At 39.1% G+C, this 21,963-nt stretch overlaps 1 protein-coding gene across 2 annotated transcripts in view; it reads right to left on the reverse strand.

Moving 5' to 3' along the window:
• Positions 1 to 256: 256 nt before the first annotated feature.
• The window catches only part of ST8SIA6 (ST8 alpha-N-acetyl-neuraminide alpha-2,8-sialyltransferase 6), a 46,850-nt gene continuing 25,143 nt past the window's right edge, over positions 257 to 21,963 (reverse strand). For both annotated transcript variants that reach the window (XM_026842142.1, XM_026842143.1), the window contains 5 exons: positions 19,406 to 19,550; positions 17,064 to 17,176; positions 15,638 to 15,730; positions 12,225 to 12,697; positions 257 to 7,858 (listed from right to left, as the gene is read on the reverse strand). In XM_026842142.1, the coding sequence (XP_026697943.1) occupies positions 12,229 to 12,697; positions 15,638 to 15,730; positions 17,064 to 17,176; positions 19,406 to 19,550 (820 nt within the window). In that variant the 3' untranslated portion in view covers positions 257 to 7,858; positions 12,225 to 12,228. The remainder of the gene's footprint in view (positions 7,859 to 12,224; positions 12,698 to 15,637; positions 15,731 to 17,063; positions 17,177 to 19,405; positions 19,551 to 21,963) is intronic.

The following is a 21,963-nucleotide window of genomic DNA, read 5'->3' on the forward strand; positions in this document are numbered from 1 at the left end:
ATTAACTGTGTTGCCACACAATAACAGAAAAAACTGAAATCACATGAAGGTATTATTTAAGCAATATATATGCACCAATGCCCCAACCCCCCATAGCTGTTTTTAAGCACAGCTTGCTTTTTTCCTTGTATAATTTTGAGGAACTCTCCATATTTCTACTGTCGGTAATGCATTTTCCACACTGCTGTGCTTCAGAAGATATATTTTTGATTTATGTTAAGTCTCGGGAATTCAAAAAAGAAAAAAAAAATCACAATTATGCCTAATAAGTCTTTATTTCCAAACAGAAACTGAAAAAATATTCTATTACAGAACAGGTAACAAGTGCAGAATTCTAAGTATGCGATATAACAGTGAAACCATTGCATCCTTGACAAAAAATCATTAGGCACTTAAAACATGAAAACAAAGTACAAATTAAATCAGCCATAATAGATGACTCAACAATACAAATTCATCTTGGTTTTCTGTAATAAAAGCACACACACAGTTGAGGGGCTTTCCATGCCTCCTCCTAAATCCTGCGCAGAGACACTTCTATGTTACGCTGCACACATTCTACTCAGACAATATCAAATTCACATCTGAAAACATAAGCATTGAGAGAATTTGAGAGAACCTGTTTGGAGACAGCAGTAGCAGAGCCTACACTAGCAGCTTCGCACAGAGCTTGGCGCATGTGGAGGAGCACAATTATACCAGCTCCGGGGTGGGGATAAGCTCTGCTTCGACAATTGCATTGAAAAGAATGGAACCAAAATGAATGCAAACAATACACATTTTAAGAGACAATGAAACCTCCAGGCAAAAGCTACCATGGAAACTTTATGGAATTACATTACTTTTTGACACCTGAAACAGTCTCTGAAAAGGAAGACCAACACATTTGCCATCCCTTAAGAGCAGCCCTGTGTAGAACCTCTCCATTGGCCTATCTTCTCACTTGCAGATCGTGAACTAAATCAGAAGCAGAGGTGGCCTCTTAGACCCACCTTAGAAAGGTAAATCTAAGAAGCCAGTGTCCAAACGACTAACAAAAATACCCTTCTAGAAATCAGTCAGATGATACCCTTAAAAATTATTCTGGGTTATATCATTGGGGTTTTGTTAGGTGACATTACATAACTTCCCCCACAGTTTACTCTGGTAGCATAAAATATAATGAGTATTTTAAATAATTTTAATTAGATACTCAAATAAAATAATACTAAGAATATTAACATAAAGAATGTGTATGAAGCTACTATATAAAATGTGCATATAAAACATGCAGAAATATCAGCTGTTATATATGTTTCAGTTTCACAAGAATTTAAGAATGGGTTTGTACCATAAGCACTAATAGTAAATACATCAAGAAGGAGTTTTTAGGGAAATCACCTCACAGCTGAGCCAAGAACTGGGAAGCACAGCAAGCTGTTGAACTACAGACTAGCTGCGAAGAATCTCCTCTTGTCAGGGACTAAAGTGAATAGTGAGGAATTTAAAACCAGCAATATTGTCTCAGACTAGACTATCCCGTCACGATCATTAGCATGATTCATTCTGATGGCATCTTGCCACGATACCATGAATTCATGGTCATGATCATTAAATACTTCCATCGTACAATTGTCTGAATTTTCTCCCTCACTGGAGAAAAGAGGGATGAAAAAAAAGATGAGACACAGCAGTACTTTGTGCAGCAACAAACACCAATGTATTGCTGAAGCCACATCAGGATTCAGCAAAATACAAACCTGTTTATCTGATAGCAACATCAGAATGTTACCCCTTCCAGACTGTTTTCATCCTTAAACCAGTATTTGTCAACACCTGCCACCGAAGGGCAGTTATTGCTCACACAGAGGGATGTGAGCTCAGTCAGTTATCACACATCACAGTACTAAGTTTACTCCTTGGTCTATGTCAAACCCAAGCTTATGCACTCCCATCGTGTTAAGCTCTTGTATATTGCTTGAATTTGCTTGATACTGAGAGTGTACTGACAGGCTGCTACCCCATCTAGACCAGTGCATGGTACCCCAGTAACCTGGGGTCATTACCCTGGTGAGCTGGTGTCCCAGAATAGGAGAAGGTATTTTGAAATGCAACTTTATGAAAGGAGACCACTAAACAACAGCAATAGTTCCTCTGTTTAGTAGCATGCTGCAGATCGTTCCATGCTCTACTTGACCATTATGATAATTTTGAGTCAATTACGAAATATTTTATGAAAATCTGGAACAAATTTTAATAAATATAAATCTGCCCACTCATTGTGCATTGTAGCTGAAAGGTCCAAACAATTTCTCCAGAATACCCTGAGAGATCAGCAGCCTTGGCTGTCCAGAAACTCAGAGAAGGATGACGTTCCTGGCTAAAATGACAGAATTCAAAATCAAGAGAGCCACGCTTTATATGGTAAATATGCACCCCTTTGTCACCGTCCTCGGCTAGTAGACCTAGAGATCAGCTGCTGAAGTACCACAAGATGAAGGATTACCTGGCTGTGAACATTTCAAACTAAGATATACTTAACTAACAAGCTCATGTGTAAGAAATCTACTGCTTCAGAACGTGCAACAAGTGGCTATCAGCTGTTTGAAATAAAGGTGTTTCAGGATAAAGCACTCCACGGAACACTCCTTGGGCTTGATCTCACACAGACTCCTGTACATATGTGGACATGTGCTTTTTGGACATGAGAGTCCCTGGAGGAGCTACTTACTGCACAGATGTTCAGGATCTCACTCTGCAGATTTGCCACATGAGAGTGAATAACAGGACAGAGAAAGACCTCCAGGTCAAATGTTTTTTAACCTAGATTACCATGTCAGTCTGTAGCTCCACCACGGAGTCCATGAGGCTCAAGGTCTAAGTGATCAACTAATCCAGACCAATTAACCAATCCATACATATATATCTGTACTGGATAAAATCAAATAATACATAACAACAGGAATATTTTGCTAGTAATTTGAGAAGCCCACAGAAGGGCTAGGTCACCTAGGTCATTTAGTTTCTTTTCCTGAATCACACAAGACAGAGAATTTTATCTTGACTCAAGCATGGCAATATGGCAGACATCTTACTACTGCACAAAGGAAAGAAAATCAAAGTGAGATTAACTGGTCTCAAAACCACCAGACCTTGTGCAGCTCTGTTCTCTGCAGATGCTGTTTGAGATGCTGGGATAAGCAGAGACTGAAAGCCCAGGCATACTGAATAACGAGCAAGTTTATGCAAGTTTACTGTCAGTGAACTGAGAAATAGCATTTACAGTCAAAGGGTTTTTTTATAGTTATCATTTCTGAGCCTGCTGGTGGTGAACAGCTTTTTAAAATTACTGTAATGGGAAAGAGAGAAGGGGAGCAATAATCACCCAGTGTAGGTACCTAGAGTCCTTAGTGGAGGTACTGTAGAGTCCTTAAGCACCTTCTGTCACAACGGGGAGAAACAGGCTCCTTTCTACCAGAGCAGCCATCATGCTGCGATGCCCCCTTGCAGGAGCCCATCTCTCCTCTCTGACTAGGGAGGTCCCCAGAGATGTTACCTTCCTGACTGGACCAAGATTTCAGGGAACCGCTGGGCCTGTCCAACAGCTGTCAAACAACAAATGGCCCCTGCAGTGTCCCTTCAGTCCCACCTGCATGGTCTCACCCCATCCTTTGCTTTGACTCTGAACTGCCCCTGGCCCTGCTGGCACGAACCAATTTTCTCTTTGTTGCCATGTTACATTTTTGCTGGCTCAGGATGCCAAAACAGCTCAGTGCAGGATCTGACAGGAGCCAGAGACAGTATGAAGGAAGGAGTGCAGTGCAAGAATGAGGACTGGACTGCGTAGTCAGCCATTACAGCTTAAGACACTGTGGAGCTACAGCCCAAATTTAGCACCTCGCATTAGGCAATGTGAATATCCCACCATGATGCCTTCCTTGAGATGTAAACCAAGCCATTTAAAGTATGTGTGACTGTACCACAGCATTTGACTCACTGCCATACAAACATAACCAACACCAAACAGGACTACATAATGCAGTGCTGGATCCTACAGGAAGACACAACATTAAAGATTCAGAGAAAAAGGAATAAAAGCAGCCAAGAAGGCTTTAATCTTAACGATGCTGTGAAACAGTCATGTGCAAGGACACTGTCAGATTCTACAAAGGTAAAGCAGAACTATTAGCATGTTGTCAGTGTTTCTATCTTTAGAAAAACTATTTAATCTTATTATTCATTCCACAGCATGTGACGGCATTGGAGGCCCACAAACCCTAAAAGTTATTATTCCTCATGTGAAGTAGAGGGAACTGAAAGGCCCTGTCTAACTTTTGGTCAAGAATCCTTAATCAAAACTGCACTTGGCTCAGTCTTGTAAAAGTGTTATAAACATTCCCAGCCAGGTACAAAATCCATTTACTCATCACTAATTTGCACAGATGTAAAGTAAATGAGAAATAATTTATTTGGCTACCTGAGAAAACATCCTTTCCCACAGTGAGAGTACTTCAGCAAGTCTTTATCAATCTAACTTAACTGTACCCTGTCACACAGAAACACCGCTATTAACTCGCCCAGTCTGTGCACAAATTAACATGACCCAGCCACCGAGCACAGAGCGGCAGTAGCTATGATAAAGCCGAGTACAAGGTCTGCACTCCTGTGAAGTGGATGCAACTAACATCTCATAATAACTTCATGTCTAGTGCAAGGCCTGAGAAAGCTACATTAAAATCAGGTTCTTAATCTAAAGTCTAATCGAGCATATTTTTATTCTGTGAGGGGTTAAGCGAATTTGTAGGACAGGGTAGAAAGGTTAACAATTCCTTGATACGTTTGTCAGTCCTGTGCTTCAAACAAATCATTGAGAGCTCTGAGAGCGCAGAAGATCAGGTCTTCAGGTCAATGGTAAGTTTAAAGTTTGCTGAAACAGCGCTAAAAGGTCAAAGCATCTCTGTTACAGAGCTTTCCACTTGCTCTCATTTGTAAGTGCTACATCACACTCCTTCAGTTAAGATCTTTTTTTTTTGTCAAGGAAACTAGAATAGGTTTCTTCTTTTTAGCTAAACCTCTCTTAAAATCTCTTCAATAATTTTCCAATTACTAATACATATGTAACACACAGTTGCACAGGAACAGTCCAGACACACAGTAACTTCAGCTCTTTAAGGTGCATCATGGTACACTATACATTTATTCACTGAGATAATGCAATACAGTGTTAACAAATGCTTTTGAAAAAAAGTTGCTTCTCCACTGCAAATAAATTTAATTTTCTGATCTCCACATTTTCTACTTACACACAACCAGGTTTTGCCACTTTACTCATGCTGAGCAATTAACTGAATTTAATCTGAGCAATGAACAATACCCTTTGCATCACGTCTGCACACACACAAAGCACCAGCAATTTCTCTGGATACAATGCAAGATCCTCTCAATCTCTAAAAGATGTATGAATTTTTCCAAGTCAAACCGTGTAGCTGCTACACAGCCAAGATAATCTCACTGCACTACACTAGACTGGAATAAGTTATAGTCCTTGCCTGAACATCCCTGGTGCACCTTTTTCTCTCTGGATGAAATATGACATGGTTCTCTCCTCAACCTAGGTTGTTGGCAGCACCCAAAGGACAACTACATCACTTTGCACAGCTTCCAGCTACAAACACTCAGGGACAGCCTACATGAGTGATTTATGGCATAGGAGGAACTCTTTTGGGAGCAAATTTGTCTTTGATCTATAACTAGGGTCTTAAAGTAGGCAGCCATCCATAACACTTGTAACATGGATGCAGGGTCTTGCAGCAGTCAGATCTCTGCACATAAGCAGCAGATGTCTGCGGCCAGAAACTAGCACAAATTTCACTGCTGATGTGGAGTTGTGGTGCTGGAACCATAACAGATCACAATAAATCAAACCCTTGTGCTCGCCTCTTTCAGTCACCAGCTGGTAATGCAGATGTACCCATTGACTCAATTCTGATGTCTTTGTTTCTGTAAAAAGCCCTACTGATATTCAGAACTCTACTCATGTATTAGTGGTGCTATTCAATGCCCCAAAGCACTATCCATTTTTTAAAAAACTTATTTTCAAAGATTGACTTTATTGCTTTATGGACACTTCTGTTTGGGTAGGAGTAGTATTGGATTCTGCTACCATTATCTTGGAAATGGACCAAGATGCTGAATGTGGCTCAAACAACAGACCTGGAACCATAATGATTGATTCTAATACTTTCAGGATTATTTATGTGATTATAAAACTGCTGCAAGGTAAGCTTTCAAATACTACAACAATATAGAAATGCTGTTACAAAGTATCACTTTAAAAGTTCTTTTGAACCTTATTTTATAAGGTTAGACTACTTAAGAAGGAATTTTTTTGCAGACATAAACCTCGATGAGTGGAATATTGAATGCTCTTTAAATCAGTTGACTGGGGATTTAATGCTACAGTGACAAAAGGAGTTTTAGTAGACAAAATACCTGATAATATCTGACTGTAAAAGGATACTCTATCTTTGAACTGATCATTCAACAGACTCTTGAAAAAGTAACTGAAACCTTTTAACTGAAAGTAGCTATTAAAAAAATGTCGCTTTTTTTCTTTGTTTTTATTTGTTTTTTCTCCTGTGATAAAACATATAAGCAATAACATATAAGCAGCCATAGCTAGGGTAACAACTGCTTGTAGCTCCTGTAAATGTTAATGTGATTCTTTCCATTGGGCTGATATTTCACTTTCTCTTGTCGCAGGATGTTGCTCCAGGTATTCCTGGACCATATGGAAACTTAAAGCATGGGGTTTAGATGAGGTAACTGTTAAGTTCTTCTCTCTGGTACTGGAGAAGAGCTTGGGGTTGACTCTAAGAGGAACATTCTTCTATTAATGCTTAGTACAGTTTTAATACGAGCTATGCTAGGTGAAAAAGAAATAGAATTGATAGGTTTGGTACCTATCATTTTTCTAATGAATAGGCCATCTCCTATGTCAGCTGAGATACAGAGCTGGGATAGGAGGAATATGTACAAAGTCATGCCCTAGCAGGACTCTGAAGACTGCAGCACAGAACCTAGTTTATTGTCCTCATTTGGAGCTGAACCGGACCTTAGACAGGAACATAAGCAACAACATGGGTTTAAAAACAATTATACAGTTCTAGTCCTTCAAATACTTGTACACAAAATTAACATCATTCACATGAGTGATCTCATTAAATCCACAGCATTATCTACTGCCCACAAAATGAAAGCCCATTAAATCCACAGCATTATCTACTGACCACAAAATGAAAGCCCATAAACCACTTGACTATCTCTAACCTGAGGGATTTTTTCGTCTGTGCACCCTGGGACAAACTAAGAATGACATGGCTCTGAATGAATTACTCCTCTGTAGCTCTTCTCATCACCTTTCTCATGTAGACAAATGCTAGCGTTTACAGCATCAAGTTCTTAATTGAAAATGTTCACTGCCAACTCACGCAGCTACCATACAGAGACAATTGCCTGTATTACATGACATTAACAAAACCAGAGATCTTATGTCAAAATATTTTAATGATATTTTAAGAAGCAAAACATAATGAATGTCACATATTGCCACCATCTTGAGATTGTGCTTTGCTACAATTAAACCAATAGTCATGAGTTTCAGAATTTCCCAAATAAATGTTGTATTGTATTAAAAAAAATGATTACTCAAAATTCAGAAATGTAGCAGTCACTGTGTGAAAAAATCACTTCCTTTTCTCCCCAAGTGTAAAATATTTCTCTATTGTAATAATGCAGTTTAATGCTCACAAAATCACATTAGATCAAATCCAACATCGAACTGCTGACATACACAAATTGTCTCCTTAGGATCATCATCCTGGAATTAGAACAATAAAATATGTTACTTATATTTCTTGTATAGTAGGAAAACTTCTTTTTATAGTCAAAATAAGCCGACAGCTTCATCTTCTATTTATGCATTTCGCCTTCTGCACCTGCTTTTTCATCCTTATTTCAGACTGGGAGTTTGTGACATTTACAATAGAGCATCACAGGCTCACAAAATTCTCATGGGTAAACTGGACTGCTAGTCTCTGATCTAGCTCAAGCTAGATCTGCTCTTTCTAAAGGAGGACTCCTTCATTCAAAAACCCCCAGAACTCACCTCACCTGCACCACCCTCTTCAGGCTTCATAAGCTAAAGGGGTCTAACCAGTATATTCATGGGACATGTCCACTGCTAATCCAAATATGGATATGTTTTAAATTATATTATCATAATCATATTTTGAAAGAGCTAGAGATTGAATTTATTCTGTTTCTTCAGCAAGCTAGTTCTGCTGTGGAAAAACCAGACCAAACAAAACCCTTCTACATATGTAAATACTTTGTTATTTGAGTTGAAATCAAACATCAATTCTAATTTGATTTAATCTGTCTTTTTCTATTCTGGTGGGATTTAACTAAACCAGAAGCAACTTATCTCCACTTGTTTCATTACTGACACTATTCTTAACGATTAAACCTACTTAGTGGCTGAACACATGAGCAAAGTGTGTGCTTAAAAGCCCTACCACACGAGTATTAAAGCAGAACACCTTTCTTTCAATGATGTATACATCTAATAATTTCACACTGGATAATATTTGCTCAAGTCAAGGATAGGCTGAAATCTGGCTGCCTGACAGGAATTCAGAGGTCTCTTTATTTTCAAAATGTGGTATCATCTTTCTCAAGGTCATTAAAAGTCAATTGTGGGGCAGTTCATATTTCTTTAGCTACACTGAGACATCAGAAGCATAAAAGAATTTCAGCAGAATTTAAGCTCATGTTGGTATCCTACTGTTAGAAATAGGTTTTTTATAATAGTATTTATCACTTATTTGGATTGCAACAACTTTTAAGATTAAAAAAAAGATCACATGCTGACAGAGTTTGGAACAAAATGATTCTCTTTGATGTTAAGTCCTGAGCAAGTAAGCAGGCAAACCCCTGTTTTACAGGATGCTGCCCTGCTAGCTCCACCTTGAGTGGAGGGCTGCACTGCTGCTCTCTCTGTCAAAAACAGATGGCTTTTAATCCTCTATTTGGAATTAAAAAGCCCAGTTCCAGTTTTTCTTTCCAGGTAAGATACACTCACACTTAGTCGAAGGTTCAGCACTTCTTACTGCCTACGCACCAGCGCACCTCTGCTCAAACTCTCCTCCTTCAGTCCTTCTGCTCAGATGACTGACCAATATTTTCTTCCTCAGGCTCCGAGTCTCAGTTTCGTTCTTTCTTTCTGTGCTTTTTTCTGTTGACTGACTCCACTGAGCAGCTGCTTAATATTACTGTGCTGTATGTCAAAGCAACATATACTCAATCTTGCCTGCTGTCTCTTTCTAGCAAACAGAAAACCTGATGGATTCTTGGTCAGACAAAATTTGCATTTTAGTCAGGCTTCTGGACAATCAAATTTTTGTCAGTCTGATTAATTTATCATCTGGCAATTTTTCTAATTAGGTTTTCCTGAACCAGGCCATTTCCACTCCTTGAACCTACATTTACTTTGAAGCTAATGATATCCCCTTCAGGTTTATCAGGTTAAACCAATGAACAAACAAGACTTCCTTCAGCTGCAGGGCCATACCAAAAATTATTCGGTAATTTAATAGAGAATAATAAAGATCATTATTTTAATTACATTCTAAGGTCTTGCTGATGTCTCATTTTCTATTTTACCATCTGTGATAGGTATGCATCTACTTTAGTGAAGACATATACACGGTCTGTTGAGCATAATCATAAATGTGCAGGAGCAGATATTAAGGAGTTTCCACATTGCTCAGTGCCAGCTCTTCAGGGATACTCTATCTAAAAATTCTCTCTATCCAATAAGAAAAGTTCATCTTTACAATGGAAAGAACGGTGTTCAGGAGCAATACTGCCAAAATGATTCACTGGGATGCAATCATGCTCTCCCTATACTGTTCCAGAACCTGCGACCTGCTTGCAACATAGATGCTTGAAGCAGAGCTGCTTCCTTCACTTCTTATTTATAGCAGCAAATTTTTGTGGGCCAGGAACGTGTGAGGAAAGTTCTGTCTGAGACTTCTGTGGGCACCTAGTGGTGTAAGGAAGCTTCAGCCACCCACTAACAGGGAAGATCGCAGAGCAGGGAAAACATAAAAGGGAAATTGAAAAGAGAAATGAGATTGTTCAGATTTTAGAAAAGGTCATCTTCAGGGAAATACACTCATCATAGAATTTCAATTATCTCTAATAGTTGATAATAGTAGCAGGATGGTAGCTTATACTGAAAGCATTTAATTTCTTTGGGTTTAAAGGTCTAACTTTTCAGTTTGTAAATGTAAGTGTAAATCAGGGCAGCACAACTTACCCTTCTGATTGTTTTTTTCTTTACAGCTTGTTTTGCAAATTTGGCCACAGAAGTGTTTTTCAGTCTGTCAAGCATGGACAGCATTTAATTAACCCATACAGATGCTTAAACATTTTTGTGGCTTCTATGTGTTTCTCTGTAGATTAAATATTCATAAAGAGCTGCCTTTCATTTTCTTAGCTGCTGTAGTTACTACAATTAAAATTACATGGTATGTCTCCAGCAATTTATATTACAGGAAGAATAAATACAATGGAAACTGCAGGGCATAAACAGCTTAGCCACTAAGAAAAATACATTATGTATTTCTTAACCTTTCCAGTATGCTGCAAGTTTTTATAAGCAAAAAAGCATACCTTAGCCACATGAAACTGCATACATGTGCACCTCCTCCTAGGTAATCTCCTGTCATGGCCTAGGACAACTAGGATTCACTAGATGGCTTCTAAGTCCCTTCTCACATGTTTTATATTATTCTAATAATAAATGAAAGCAGTTTATTTTTCTATTTCTTCAAAGAAACTGAGTAAAATTGTGCCTTCTTGGTACTAGCAATCTGCTAGTTTAAAATTTAGCAATCTCTGATGATGAATGTATCTTTGATAGCACATTTTCTAAATACCATCAAAGGATATTTTCAAATACATTTCAGAACCTAGCCAGAAGAAAAGTCCTTAGCTTTTGAACTTAAAATTCCTGGTTTGAACAAGAAGATGCTATTTTAATTTATTTAACTTGAGTAATACAGTCTTGAGATTATATCAGTCAAATTAAAGCATATTGTATACAATGGTAGTTCTACTGTAAATTTCACTTACTGTTATATTATCTTGGATCCCCTGGAAAAATAGAGTTTTATGACAGGCAAATCTGACAACATTATTGTGAGCTGGAGAATTTCTGTGTTAGCTTAAAAGATGAGGAAGTATTTATACAAATTGGTCTTATTCAGTCAAGAGGACAAATCAAGACTGAAAACGTGCAGACAAATCTCGGCAAAGTCATCTGTAATCTGTACATGGTAAATTAGCTCAAGGTCAGAGCCCAGACTCTGTGCTGCATTTCTCTGAGGCAATACACAGAAGGTAGAGGTCCAAGGGGGATGGGCCAGTTCGAAAGGACAGAGGAAAGGGAATGACACTTCATCCTGTATCTGTAACTCCCAGATGCTGAGCTGTCTCATGGTAAAATCCTCAAGAAGATCTGCTGTAGTGTATGGCAGTTTCCTCACTGCTGTTCACAAGCTGTTCCACAGCCCAGGGCTGCGAGGGCATACTGCTCTAAACTTTACCTAATAAGAAGGAACAAGGGCACATAGGCATGTTCATCCTTCACCAGGCAATCTTAACCCTTACTTTGGCCTCTGTATACATCTGAAACGGCTGTGCCAGGATTGGGTGTCTTCTCTTGTAGATCATAGCATCTGACTGCCTTTAATAAAGCAATTCACAAAGGAGACTGGTTCATGGAAATTGATATCAAACCAAACATAGGTTGGTAGAGACATATCTGAGATATGGAGACACTATGGACAGACTGTGAATTATGCTGATAATGTGTATCTAGCTATGCTTCCAATCTAAAGATCACAATTAGAAAACATTGCTAAGCTTTATGGTACATTATATTTATCCAGAAAACTTTTTTTTATATATATATATATATATATATATATATATATATTTCACTTATATTCTTTCTATATTATATATATATTTTCACTTATATATAAACACAACTTTTGTTGAGTGTAAGGTAGAAACATCTCTCTAAGGAACAACAGACCCACACTGTTCTCAAAACAAGTTTTCTTTTGACATATTACTTGAATAAAGACATTTTATGTGGTAAGAATGTGACCTACCTTTTTAGTCTGATTCACATTTACCAAACTGCAACTTCAAAATGCCTTTGCCATGAAGTTGAAGGATCTGGTTGTATTCTTTGGGCATTGCATGGAAACCTGGTTTAGGCAGCTGGTTGTCATAATAGTGGTGGCTGATTGGCGTCTTCTCTGTGGATTTTGAGAAAGGCCAGAAACCATAGAGCTTCACATTCTCACACAGCTCAAGAGCAGCACTAGTGATCATAAAACCAGATGACAATCGGTAGGCTTTCACACCCTTAGTTCTCCAGAACTGAGCAAGACTTTTCAGATAAGCAGGGTGAAAAAATATTGCCCTTTGGGTTGCTTTGAACTCTTGCAGTGTGTGATATACTTTAAAAGAAGTGGCTGTGTTGCTTCTGAAGGAAAATGCTGGCAATAAAAGGAAAGCATCTCCATAGACTGCAATGTTCTCCAGAAATTCTGTCTTCTTTTCATTTAGTTTGTTGTATCTGCAAAGTACAACATTTTAGGAAAAGACTGAATGGAATGCACTATTGATATAAATATTACAGACCAAAACAGCACAACTGCACTTGCATATATGAGCTATGAATTTGGCTGAACCCGTTCAGCCTGTCTACATTGCAAATTTATACCAACCTCTTACATGTTGTCATACATGCAGTTATGAAAATATGGCTTTATTGTATAAGAAGAACATACTTCAGAAGATTGAATTGGCAACACGGAAGCTACTGAAGCAGATCAAATTCACTGCTAATAAGTCCAGGACCTGTTTACAGAATTGATCAATTCAAGAAATTTCAAAGGAGAAAGAAAAATAAAATCATATTTATACTTTCTCTGTTTAAAAATACATGCACTATGATATGTATTGACTGTGTTTGTGAAATGTGTTTCTTCCATGAATAGGTATACAATAACCCCTCTTCAAAAGCTGGGTGTCTGCCCTGTTTGGGAATACAAGCATACATGTGAGCAGTCTTGGGAATGTTAAAGATTAGTGTGTGCTCAAGTTTTGCAGGGTCTTAGTTGCTTTTTATATACTTTTAAAATAGCTGAAAATATAGGCATGTCTATTTATCTCCTTCAACTACAAAGGGAATACATGGAGATCTGCAAAGACTTAGAGATTTAATTTCACAAATGATGAGGATATATCCTCAGATGCTTTGTGTCCCCAACAACCAGCAAAGAGACTTAGTTCTCACCACTGGGTAATTCTGTGCTCCCAAATACTGAATAGTGAACTTGCAACGCTATCCAAGAAGAGATACAAGACACAAGGGGGTCACTCAACTTGTTTCCTCTATAGATCTGACTTGCCTCAATCACCTCAACATGTGGTACTCGCACCCCCCCTTTAGGATTCAAAGCACTGAGTCCTCTCTTGTGGGTAGTCATCTATCTGAGCAGTGCATTTTCACATTTTAAGGACTACTGGAACCCACTTTCACAAATGGCTCCAGCAGAAACTGGAAAACTTAGTTTCATTTCTCTTCACAACTTGAGTAGGTTCAAACCCTCTCATGCAACACTTCAAATCAAGAGGACAGCAGCCACTGCCGTTTCCATTCAAAATGCTCATGGAGGAGTTATTAGTTACCTCCTGCACAACTGAACTCATGCGAGGAGTGATACACCCCTTCCCACCCTGAAGGGGTTTAAATTTACAGCTGCTGCTTCCCAGAAAAGCACCATTACCACCAGACTCTGAAACAAAATGAATGAGACACTCAGGCCCTCCTGTTGACCCTGGACCACTGTGCATGCAAGAAGCACAGAGCCAAAACAAGCAAGAAACACCTGAGTCTAGGAATGGTGGCTGAAGGGCCACATTCTACTCCAAGAATGTTCTCTGTTTTTACTTAGTGTAAATTATATAAAGAGCCTTCAGGACAGAACTTTGATCTCCGTTATTCCTTAGCTAGAAGCTTGAACAACTCAACCTCATCTTGTTTTCCTTTGGAGCTCTCCCACCGTAAGATGCAGTATAGCCCAGCTCCATCAGGACACATAAGAACTGTGCTCCTTTCATCCAAAAGTGTCACCTACATTGTACACCCTGACAGACACAGTCCAAAAGCTGATTAACCTTAACAATAATATCAGACTAGCCAAGTACCCAAATACAGAATTAGAAATTAAAGTGAGTAAAGTCAGAATAATTCTTCTGAGAGAAGAAACAAACTTAGTTCTGTTAAATGGTACCAAGTTGCTTCCTGCCCCTCCTTCAGAGGCATTTACAGACTTCTCTGAATATTTAAATAATTAATTTGTAAAAATCCTAAAGTTACCTCATAATCTCATTTTGTTCTCACACAGGTTTAGCTCCTGTTTACTTCAGTGTAACTCCTATTAACCCTGTTTGCCTAAAAAATGAGTGCAGCTGTGGCAGAACATCTTGATCAAGCCCATGCTTGATCATGCATCAGGTCAGTAGTCACCAATGATGCTGAGTCACTGAACAAAGTTTTCCTTCCTCATATTCTTGTGCCTCTCCACTAACGCCAATGAGCTAAATCTGGGTTTGGGGAAGCAATAATCCATCTTCTTTTAAGTCAAAAAAGGCTGGGTAAGCATCAAGGTAGTTAGTACTCATTGCAAAAAATCCAATTCTATCCCGGAATTGATGACAAATGCCTGTTAGTCAGTTCTATGCTCAGTATACTTCATCCTTCTCCCTTTAAAGGAGAAAAAAGAAAGCTTTGTCTCATGTTGTCTATTTGACAAATACAGATATGACAGACAATAAGATAGAGTAAGATCAGTAAGCAGTAAATAACATGCCACAGCAGTCCTTTTCATAGATAAGCTGCAGTTCCAGCCTGCTGAAGATGTCAGATTAGTCAGCCTGGCTTTATTAGATTTTCTTTTCATCAATAAGGTGAAAAAAAAACTTTGCTGAGAAAAAAGTGTTTGAGCAGCTTTCGTATGGATTGAGAAAATGGATGACAGAAATTGGGCCTCCATTCAGGAAACAGCCTTCATCAGAACAGCCTCTAAGCACATTACCTGAGAACATGAGCTTACAGTCCTACTGATAGAGTCAGACACACATTTCCAAGCTTTCCTCATTCATGATTACAATTCCTTTCTTATGCTGGGGGTTGTGAGGATCATAGCAGGGGGAAAGAAGAGGCTTGGGCTTGCAATCATCAATTTTACTCTGTCATAAATTGTGAACTGGTGTCAACCAAGGCACTTGCTAATCTGAGTATTGCTGACTCCTTTCTGGTACAAAAAAGGCCAGGTTTAACAGATTTCCTTTTAAACTGCTACATATTTTACATGGAAACTAAGGTTTAACGAAGTAATCTGCATGCACTGCTCTCCATGCTGGTATCCCAATGGATTTCCAACAACATCTAAAAAATGTCAAACAATTACACCATATTGCATAGAAGCTGATTTGCAGTGGTACTTACTTCTGAGCTATGATACTCGGATTAACAGTCACAAGGTTTGTTTTATTGCCAACATCTTTGCTAATGCTTCCTGTGGTTGGAGGCAGGTTACACCTGAAATTGAGAAACATTTACTCAAACAAATGCGCACCAGAAATGCTTTACAGTTATTATTTGCAAATTCCTCCTTGTTCAATGATACTCTCATATCAGCTCCCAGGGATCTCTAAGCACTTTACAAATATTAAATAAGGCTTATGGCACTTCTAGTAAAAATATTTAATCCACTGTACAGATGGTTAAAATAGGGCAGAGATAGCCCATTTTCATAAATCATCTCACAAATCAGGAGCAAATTTAAAATCCCTGAAGGAGCCAGTCTATGAATGCCCTATGTTCGCCGCTAGGAAATACTGCCCCTCTTGCCTAAACGATGCATATCTTTTGAAAGTCCTCTATTTTCTGCTTAAAAACAGTCTGATTAATACCAGTCCCTCAGCTTGCACAGCAGTGTTGACAGCTGTTTCGTGAGACAACAACAGCATAACTTGGCTAATTGCAGAAAACAGTGGTTTCTGTAAAAAGTAAAGAAAGAATTCTTTTAAAGCCAGTCACTTAGTAAGTTTAGCATCTTAGTATGTAGATTTCCCATTTTTAAGACAGTTCTCTAATTGGAAAGACTTTTTGTTTGTTTGTTTGTTTGTTTTTTAATTTCAAAAGCCTAAGTATTAGTCAAAAGCAGGAAGGGAAACAAAATCCAGCAGACTGTGTGATTGGATGTCACTGAGAGAAGAACCTTCACTTGCTAACTCTGTTCCCTTGCAGGTGTCACAAAGTGGGAGTCATGTACTGATAGAGTGAACCAAATTATGGTTTGTATATGCCTGGCTTTCTCCACAATCTATAAAGGCAGCTGAAAAAAAACTACTTAAATAAGATGCCTACGTTTTTAGATGTCTAACAGAAGGTGAAACAAATACTGTGGCCGTTAAATAACTGCATTAGTGAGCCAAGTGAAGGAAAAGTAGACCCTTTGCTAAATCAGAGGTAAATACGTGACACGTAATACCAGTCTTTCTAATTTCAATTTCAGAGTTTTCTTTATTCTCTTCTCCTAATTAAAGAAAAAAACAAGACAGGAAAAAAGTTCCCTCTCCTACAGAATGTTAAGTGAACAGAAATTTCAGGTTCTCAGATAATCACATTTCACATCACTGGCAAGGTATCTTTGCAATCATAAATCATGCATGTATCCATACAGTCCTCTTTTTACTTAAGAAGCAGAGTTCTGAAATCCACAAAACAGAAGGACTACCCTTGGAGAGGCAGAAATAAAGAAGTGTCAAGATCCCGCCTCATTGCTACAAGCTGGCATTGCCATGCTTCCAAGCCTGCCAAGTTTTTAGAAACGTTTCCACACCCTTCAGTAAGACAAAGCAGCTCTTACCTAAACACAAAGTCAGAACGATCAATTTCAGCTCCGCAGCTAGAATTTTTCAGAATGCCTCCATTTCCAACCACAGCACAGGTCTTGAAGTGATAGACTGAAAGAGGAGAGGACTGCAAACAGATAAAAAAACATAGCCAACGCTTTATAAATCTTTTGATTGTTTCCTTGTGTCTTTAGTTATTTGTCCTTGCAGGTTTAATCCAGTAAACCCCAGTGAAAGCATTCACCATTTACCATTTAGCAGAGAGGGTTGCCAGGCCTGGAGAGCCAAGAACCAAAAATAGGCACCAACAGACAGAGAACTGCTACTTCTGTCGTCAGTACCTCGAGGGAGTAACACTGGATTGTTAAAACTGGATGAATATCTTTTAAATACACTTAACACAAAAATTATCTAGTAATGGACTGAATCCTTTACAAGCTAAGGAACTACCTTGTATGAAGATAAATTAACCCATTTTCCTTTGCACTGTATCAGACTGGGGGTTGTCACATAGTCATTGACTTTCATCTAGCAGAAGGTAACTTTGTAAATGCTGATTACTTTGCCACCACGCAATTACATTTAATGTAAAATAACAAATTTAGAAGAACCTGAAGATGCTGTAAAGGATAATCATGCGCCCCAGCTTAACTCACGGTGGATATGAGGGCTAACTGAACAGGTTGCTGTTTCTGGCTGTTCACCCTTCCTAGTCTTCTTGTTAGAGGTTGCTGTCTTGCAGTGGGGAAGTTGAATGGGAGCTAAGCACATCCACTTGTGAACCAACACAGATCACAACCTCCCAAATTAATGTAAATTGTTGGCTGTTTCGGTTGACATTAATATAGTTGGCTGTTATCCCAGGGCTCTTGCTCAGCCTTTCCTGCTGTGGGAGCACTGACATTCAACAAAGAGGCCAACAGCTGGGCTACTTTGACTGCAGAAACTGAACCCACTTGTAAAACTGAGTCAAATCTTGCTTACACAAAGCGTTATCCTTCCACATCCTCTCATCAGCTTGCCCAAAGAGAAGCAGGAAGAGACAATGTTATAAAAAGCGTGGGGAAAGTGGCAGGCATCATGTTCCCTGGTAATATATTACAAAACATGTTGAAATATTTTGTTGTACTCTGAAAAGACAGTAGGAGAAGGCCAGACAACTCTGGCAAGCTTAGCAAGTATATATGCACATAAAACATACTACTTTTTTCTTTCATTCAGTTTAAATTTGGAATCACTGTAACCTCTGCTGCAATGAAGTTTTCAGTGATTCACAGCAGTGTGAAAAAGGACTAGACTCATGGTAGCTGGGATCTCACAAATCAAGAATGCCAGAGAGGGGTAAAAGGGCTCCCATGTGCTATTTTGAGAAATTAAGTACATCTCTGTGCCTCTGTTTATCTGGTCTCCAGAGTTTGTATGGTTATTACAAGTCCTGAGCTACAAAATCTGATTCTTTTGCTCAACCTCTGTTTCTGGCTGCAAAGGCCCACCCCAGCAGGCAGCAAAGCTGGTGAAAGGGCTGGAAGGAATGTCCTATGAGGACAAGGACTTTGGCCTTGTCTAGTTTGGAGAAGAGGAGGCTGAGGGGCAACTCATTACTCTCTACAGCTTCCTGAGGAGGTGAAGTGGAGAGGGAGGTGCTGATCTCTTCTCACAGGTATCCAGTGATAGAACACATGAGAACGATTCAAAGCTGCACCAGGGGAGGTTTAGACTGGACATTAGGAAGCATTTCTTTACTGAGGGTAGTCAAACATTGGAACAGGCTTCCTATAGAAGTGGTTGATGCCCCAAGCCTGCCAGCGTTTAAGAGGCTTTTGGACAATGCTCTTAATGACATGCTTTAACTTGGTCAGCCCTGAATTGATCAGGCAGTTGGACTAGATGATCATTGTAGGGCCCTTCCGACTGAAATGATTCTAGTCTAGTCTAGTCTAGTCTAGTCAGTATCAGGTATACCACCAAAATATCTTTCATAAGTTATATGCCCAAGCCTGCACTGGAAATGGCATGGAATACCAGAAATATGAAATGTTCCAGCCTGAAATGCCTTTGAAAATGGGAATGAGCAAAGCAAGGCAAATGTTCTCAGACGATTTACTCCTCAATTCAGCTGGCTGCCAAACTTGTGTTCTGTAGTAACTCTGCCTACAGTCTGATCTATGATACCCTGTCCATGCCTCCACCACTGCAGAGGAAGGCTAAAAAAAAAAGTCTTAGAAGGTGAATGAAGTAGTGTATACAGGGTGTGTGAAGGGTCTTTTTCAGAGGAATTAAACAAAGCAGCACTATTACTAACCCAAAATACATATGATACTGCAATAATAATAACAGGTGAAGATACAGTTCTTACCACAGGCAGCATCTTAAAAACGTCCTCTGTAATGAGGATGGTCTTTTTACTGTCCACTTCATAACTCATGTTACTTCCCAGTGGGGTGTTGTTTTGAGAAGCAATAAAACTGTGAACTGCATCACAGCAGGAAGCTAATTCTGATCTGCAAAAAAACCCAAACGAAACCTGCTCAAAGACTGGAAAACAAGTAGAAGAGTGGTGGTAGAGAACTAGATGAATGAAAACCAGTTCTAATTACCTAAACATCAAACAGCTATAGGAACCTGTATCATGTCATTTCCCTTGACTTGCTTTGCAGAGCAAGTCCATTTTCACAGCGAATGTTCAGAAACTAATCAGACCAAGAACTCCTTTCTTAAACTGTTTTTCTCTCTTGGTCTCCCCTTCCCACCCAGAAAAAGTTGTAATCAGTCTTCTCCTTATTAATTGCTAAGTTTATTATAGAAATACTGAGAGATTTCAGTCCCCAAAGATTTCAATCAACACAGAATGAGTGATTTAAGAGACTAGAAGGCTGAAGAAAGAAAGAACCAAGGAGGTGAAAAGAATGGTCATGGGAAGTACTGGCTGTAGTACTTAGTGAACAGCTAGATGATTGCAAGCCAATTCATTAATAATTCATTTCTGCAACTGTTCAGCATGACTTTCCTGTGCACAGTATCATAGATGTTAAATAAATTACATCACAACTTGTAATTAAAGATGATATCTTTGTGGTACAGACAGATAGCCTAGCTGCTCCCCAAAACACCTAGCAGAAGTCCTTAAATACATGAGTGCAAGGGATTCACTCAAACTTTATGTAGGAGCAAAGGCTATCACCCATCTTACAATTTCTGTTACCTCCAAACTATGTGTGCAAACATCCTATATTATTAACAGTAAAATGCAATGAAAAGCCCCACCAGAGCTGAAACACTATAATTCATTTCACTTTAGGGAATGATGTTCTCTCTGCTGCCACCGGATCCAGTTTTCAGACTACAAGGCTGAAATATTCATGGCCAGTCATTATCTATCAATTGGTAGGACATATCTATCTCATTAGGTGAGATACTAACAGAACTACTAACCATTTACAGAATAAAATCCATTAATAATAGAATTGCTTGGAATTTTGAAGAAGATAACACACTATGGAAAAAATAATAATTCCTATCCTAACACTGAAAGTTCATTGTGAAGAAAAAAAAAATATTTACAGTTAGAGCCAGAGGGATAGAAAAGTTTTATTTCATGCTTTTTCAGTGAGCATGGTAAACCAAACCAGTGTAACTAATTAAACAATATGGACCAAATTCTTGAAATAAGCTGACTTTAATTAGCTAAGACACAGGTAAAGAAGAGTTGCTTCATTTGACTTTATCAACAATGTACACAGAGCAAATATAATAATAATAATAATAATAATAATAATAATAATAATAATAATAATATCATCATTGTATTTCTGATAGAGATGAAGCATAGTCTAGAATATGAAAAAACCCAAGGATTATGTTTTCTGGAATACAGGGAAGAGAATGAACAGGTCTGGGATAACTTCAATCTCACTTCTCTTGAAATAATGGTCAAAATGGGGGAAAAAGGTTGGTAAGAGTGGTTTGATTCATACATAAAACACCAAAGGGAAGAGAACCATTTCAATAGCATATTAACCCATTTTGAATACTGAGCTCTGAAACTCCTCAAAAACAAAGTTTCAGGTGTGTGAGTAACACTGGGAATGACTGAATGCTGGGATGGCACAGTTCTGAAATAACTGTACTGGGAGAGTTACCAGGAAATGTTAATGGGAAATATTAGTGAGGGAGGAATCAGTAGGGCTCAGATTTCCACAAGCCATATTCAGCTCCACTCCCTGAACACAGTGATTCTCACAGTGATGCCTTGCTTGAAGCCTTAAGGGGCAGGAGGGGTCTGTGGTTAATGAAAGCAACTAGGTACAAGGGTGGGGATGGAACTGACTATACTCTTGTGGGTCAGCAGGTACACACATGGTGCAAACTACTGAGTTTTGATTTGAGTGATTTTGATTTGAGTAAAAACTATATACAAAAATACAAATGGAGCAACGAGGCACAAGAGTCAAATGATTAAGTCTGGGAACACTGGATGCTATTGAACCACTCTTGACTAAAGTCTACTTGCTTTTCTTTCTTGTACACTTTATCCTATAACCAGCTCTTCTAACATTAATAAGTACTGCAGTAATAAGAGGATTCAGATATCCCTGTCAGGTCCTGAGGGCACCACCAAGCCTCACTACCTCTGCCCAGCCCCCTAGGGTCACCCCCACCCTGCCCACAGCCCAGGACCTTATGTCAGTCCCCTGGGGCCATAAGTCCCTGCCCAGCAACAGGGACACCACAGCAGGGCCAGTCTCCAGCTGTGCCCAACCCATCCCCACTTTGGTGTCTGATGCCTGAGGCTAAGGCTGCCTCACTCCTGGCTGGGGGTGGGATGGGTCCGGCTGCCAGTCCCTGCTCTGGCGGCCAAGTTATTTGTGCTTGGATCCCACTCCCTGCCCCTTAGGGAGCAGCCATCTCTTACTG

Source organism: Athene cunicularia, assembly GCF_003259725.1.
Source record: "Athene cunicularia isolate RWA chromosome 2 unlocalized genomic scaffold, athCun1 chr2_part1, whole genome shotgun sequence".
NCBI classification, from domain to species: Eukaryota; Metazoa; Chordata; class Aves; order Strigiformes; family Strigidae; genus Athene; species Athene cunicularia.